Source organism: Austrofundulus limnaeus, unplaced genomic scaffold (genome assembly GCF_001266775.1).
Source record: "Austrofundulus limnaeus strain Quisiro unplaced genomic scaffold, Austrofundulus_limnaeus-1.0 Scaffold8, whole genome shotgun sequence".
NCBI classification, from domain to species: Eukaryota; Metazoa; Chordata; class Actinopteri; order Cyprinodontiformes; family Rivulidae; genus Austrofundulus; species Austrofundulus limnaeus.
The window spans coordinates 4618563-4623860 of NW_013952410.1; the positions used below are offsets into that span (position 1 = coordinate 4618563).

The 5298-nt window shown below is 35.8% G+C and overlaps 1 protein-coding gene across 1 annotated transcript in view; it reads right to left on the minus strand.

Annotated features, from left to right (window-relative positions):
• The window catches only part of qsox1 (quiescin Q6 sulfhydryl oxidase 1), a gene marked incomplete at its 5' end in the record, with an annotated part of 36429 nt that overhangs the window by 28196 nt on the left and 2935 nt on the right, over positions 1-5298 (minus strand). The window contains 2 exon segments of the mRNA XM_014000813.1: positions 3462-3607; positions 3727-3817. Of these exon segments, the coding sequence (XP_013856267.1) occupies positions 3462-3607; positions 3727-3817 (237 nt within the window).

A 5298-nucleotide genomic window follows, 5' to 3' on the forward strand; every position in this document is an offset into this window, starting at 1 on the left:
ACACACACACACACACACACACACACTCACACACAGCTCTCCCAGGATCAGACATTCAGCGATGACGGGAGGCCATCTGTCGCCGTGCGTGGCTGGGGGCTTGTTTGGCAGGTGAAGCCAGGAAAGCATTGGCATTGTTTTCATGCAAGAAATTAAAAAAACAAAAAACAACAACAACAAAAAAAAAATCCCTCCCTTCTGTACAGTGATAGAGATGAGAGGGGTGGGGAGCGGGAGAGAGATGGAGGGTGAATAAATAAATCAGCAATAAATCATTTCCTTTTTGCATTTGTCAACTAAAGGAGTCCTCTTTGCATGCCAAGTTATTGAAGGAGCCAAACAAAGAGGCATAAACAGCAGATGAATTTGCAGGGTGAGGAACGATCAGTGCCGCTTTATGATGGTGAATAATGGGAGCGATTTTGATGCTCTGATCCCATTAAGAGGCCAGATGTTTAAAAGTATTCTCATGAATACGGTTCAGGTAATGAGCACACGACAAAACAGCCTTTCAGCACAAGGCAAAGCTGTTGCACACGGAACAATAAATACCCGCCGAAACGCCGACCAACTCAGACTCTGTGTCGTGTTTTAACAAAGATTTATTGTGTGCAGAGGAAACAACATTTCACCGACTGTTCGGTGAAACTGTGAGGATGTGGGGTTTGCTGCTTCTCAGCTGCGGTAAAAATGTGTTGTTTAACCCGTCGTTTTTGTCATTTTAACAGCTGCACCAACAATTCATGGGATAAAACCTCATTAAAAGAAAACTGCTTCAGAGTTGACTGATCTTCTGTACCACTGGTTATAAAGTGAGGACAGATGAGGGTTTAAAAGTGCAAGCTCTGGATTTCCAGTCAGTGTACATTCAAAACTGAAAATTCAAAAAAATAAAAATAAAAAACATGATGTTTTTAAACCAAAATGTAAAAATCATATACCTGTTATCTGCTTTCTGATCTTGCGCAATAAATGAAAATGTAAAAAAAATGGTTAACGAGTGCTGGCTTTCAATTTATTTCTTTTGAGGTAAAATTTTAGTTTATAACAAATTCGGGATCATATTTACACACAGGAAACCTTATATCCTGCATGTGTTATAAACTAAAACATAATGCGTTATGAATACTGTAAATGTATGCAGTTCAATTAATGTGTGGTTGGTTTGGACTTGATACAAATGTTGATCACCCAAAAACAGACATTAAACAGTCTCAATTTATACTCGGCAAACTGACTATCAGCACAATCAGACACCAATCTCTTGCACTTTTCTCAGTTTTTTTGTGTTTTTAATTCACATACAAAACAAATTCAGGAGATAAGGTTTTCTGTGTGTAAATATGATCAAATGAATTCTACTTTGTTTTTGGCGTGTGTACACAAATTGCTCTCTACACGACATATGAGGAGCAGTGATAACTTCCTTGTTAGTCCTCTTGTCTCAAAAAAAAAGAAAAGAAAAGTGAGCGTTCATTATCCGTTTTTTTAAATATTTATTTATTTATTTATTTATTTATTTATTTATTTTCATTTACTGAACAAAATTGTAAATCATATAGGTCAGTGTATCTTTTGGTCATTGGTTTTTCATTTTAGAAACAGGTATTAAAACACAAGAAATGAGTGGATATTTGATTTTTGTTTTAAAATACTGGAATTAAAATTAAAATACAAAGCGTGTCTCATTCTTAGTGACAAAAAGGGATAAACGAAATTTTTAAAAATGATTTGAGTTTCGTTTTCTGTTTCAGATAGCTAAAAAAACTACTTTTAGACAGAAAAGAAAAAGACTTACTGTCTCCAACAAACTGTTTCACCACCAGAAGGGGTGTCTGCAATATCAAAGTTATTCAATGAACATCTCATTACAAGTAAAAAGCATTGATGTTGACTTCGGTAGCAAATATATTTGCCAAGTGTTTATTTGGTATCAGATCAATATTGAAGTCGTAGTACCGCCCACCCCTCACTGAAAGGAAAACTCCAAGGACTCAAACTGACAGAAAAAAGTAGACTACAGTTTTTGAATTTCAGGATGGGAAAACTCAGGACAAAAAAAACTTTCTACTCACAGAACAACAATCGTACAACAAAATAATGGAATAAAATTTATCGTATTTAGCTTTTTATTGAGAGAAATGGAAGTAGCCGACATGTGTTCAGTAAAAGAGACTTATTTGGCCAAAAGCCACATGAATTACCTCAGCAAAGCCTTTGGTCACAGAGCGACAGTCATCATACAACTCATTTATGGACATACTCGTCTGTGTTTCAGCCTTTTATTTACATTAATTAATGTTTCATTATGCAGAGCTGCCAGGCAAGCTCCCCTTCTGGTGGGGGAATAGACAGTTGTAGAATACAAAAAAACAAGCCTTTTTTCGTTTCTGTCTTAAAGTAATTCTCTTTTTTGCTATCTGAAACAGAAAACGAAACTCAAATCATTGTTAAAATTTTGTTTGTCCCTTTTTGACACTAAGAATGAGACACGCTTTGTATTTTAATTTTAATGTCAGTATTTTAAAACAAAAATCAAATATCCACTCAATTCTTGTTTTTTAATACCCTTTTCTAAAATAAAAATCCAATGACCAAAAGATACAATGACCTATATAACGGTTTGTTATTTGATTTTTATTTAGGTTCACCAGGTTTTATTTTATTTTTTTCGTCTTTATGATTTCTGGTTTCAAACAAAGAACGAACAGCCTGAGTGCACACTGACAGTTTCTATTTGCAAATGGCCCCTAAAAGTCCAACATAAGACCTAAAACATCAAAATCTCAGCCAGGTAAATAATTTGGCTCATGTTTATTAAACTCTGGATGTGAAGCACAATCTGCAATTGATATATATTCAGAAAACAAAGTGTCTTTTGTGCAAATCTAAAAACAGTTGATTTCACAACCTTTTTGCACAAATTTAATTGCGAAACATGCTTGCCAGTTTTGTAAAATCAATACTTTACTCCCTCTCTGCTGTCCTGTCTTATCTTATTCAACATTATTTATTAAAGTAATCTGTTACATTCCACTGAACAGATGGAGTTATTCTAAATTAAACTCCTGCAATTCCATAAATGTAATTTTGACACCTTTGTGTTGAAAGTCATGTTGACTGACGCAGATTTCTGTCAAATGTTACAAAATAAAAGCCTCCCTTGATGAAAAGCTGCATGTCTAAAATAACTTGTTTCTCCAAATTAAAAATGTGTGTTCATACTGTATCTCTCTTATACTTTTGCTGCCGAATTTTAAAAGGCACATCAATTGTAAAACCTCCCAACAGCGATTGTCAGCAAGAGAAAAGTGCATCAAACCAGACTAAAAAACATTTTTATGTTTTTTTTTTTATCCATGTCTGTCATTTGTTTTGTTCGTTTTACTATTTGGTTGCACACAAACAGAGGACAATATTAAGCAAATGTGGTGAAAGCCAGTTGTTGTGTAAACACTCACACTCTCAGTCTGGTGAAGTTGCCTCCTGGCTGATGGAGGTAGCAGGAAGGGAACTCTGTCACTCCCAGTTTGGTCACCAGACTGTGGTCACTTTTCAGGACCCTCCTCACAGCAATGTTGTCAAACTGTAACAGGTCCAGGGTTACCTGAGGTCCACAGCACACACAGGAGAGAGAAAACCATGAAAGACAATTCAATTTACTGAAGTTCTGATATTTCAGCAAGCTACGATTTACCACAAATTGTTAGGAACACGAGCCGTTACCTCTCGGCCGACGTACGAGTTAACATCCTCAAAGATCAGCGCCAGGTGCTGAACGTTGTTCGTCTCAAAGAAAACATCGAGCTCTGCTTGGCTGGAGACAAGAGACGTCGACAGGTGAGACTGATGATTTCAGGTCTGATCTTGTTTACAACAGAAAAACTTTTTCTTCTAAACGTTTCATTAAACCACTTTTTGTTTCCAACTTGCAACTAGAACAAGATAAAGTTGAGTCTGAAACCATTTTTCAACACAGTATAAACAAGTTTTACAGTCTAAAACCTAAATTATGAAGTTATTTTAGAAAAAAAACTCAAATATAGTAAATATTTCCGTTCTGGTAGAAAAAATAAATTTTGACTCAAGACACGAGAGCTGTTAAAGACAGAAGTCTTTTCCTTTATGTGTCAGAACCAAAATAAACTCAACTTCCTGTTTCAGTTTCCTGCCGAGCCATCATCATAATCTGCATGCTGTCTGAATCTGGACAGCAGTGAAAATAAGTCAATGAAACAAGTCTTCTGGGCAGGACCATCTTCAGTTTGGGTCCATTCAAAAAAACTTGAAACAAACAAGTGAGCTTTTCTTACATGAAAGCAGACTCTAGGTTAACTAGCAGAATAAGCGATCACTATTTTCTTCAAGTTTATTAAAAAAATCTGCAACAGCAGCGATGAAATTTTATGACATGGTGGGAAAACTGGTTTTAGTAGTTGTCAAAACAAAATTTAAAGCAGTGCAAAAGTGTACAAAATCTTTATAAAATATATGATGTTAGTTTGGTGCAAAAGTTGCTTTTACTTGTTTTTTTCAGTTGATCCTAACAAAAACATTGTTTTAGCAACCACCAACATACATTGTGGTTCAGAGCAAGTTCATGTCCATGAAATTCAAAGTGCAGGGATTAAAACACAGTTCTTTAAAGACATAGCTCAGTAAAGTACGGTATTTTGAGAAGATTATTTTCTTTATTTATACAGGGTTAGCCTTGTTTAAAACGTAATTATCTCATTTGCAAGGGAGACCTTTTATAAATAATATCTTACATGTTGTAGATATACTGTAGCTCTAAACACTTTTGATTCTGACTGGGTTGACGAGCAAATGGGTAGTCCGAGTGTGGACAAAACTAATATACAGTATATGGATAGATTTAATTCACGACATAAATGTATGGATATGCTATCGCGCTTCTATTGTGAAAAGCCCGGGGGTGGTAGTTTTGTACTGATATTTAGTTGACTGGTACACGGAGTCGTCCCATGAAGCTTTATTAAATAAGACAAAATAGACCTGATACTTGCTCCTGATGCATCTCAGTAATCCAGGTAAAAAAATCAAAAAGAAAAAAATTGTGTAGGTCTTCTGGACGGGTTCTTCTCTAATGAAACGTTTCGTCTCTCCTCCAAGAGACTTCTTCAGTCTGAGAGTTTCAGGCAAAATTCAGGCTTTTAAGCCCTGCCTCCATGTGACTGATACACATCACCTGGATATGTCCCAACACAGACGAGCTACATCTAATGGCCAGAAATCTGCAGTTTTCACTCATTTACAAGCCAGCGGTCACTCTTTCAG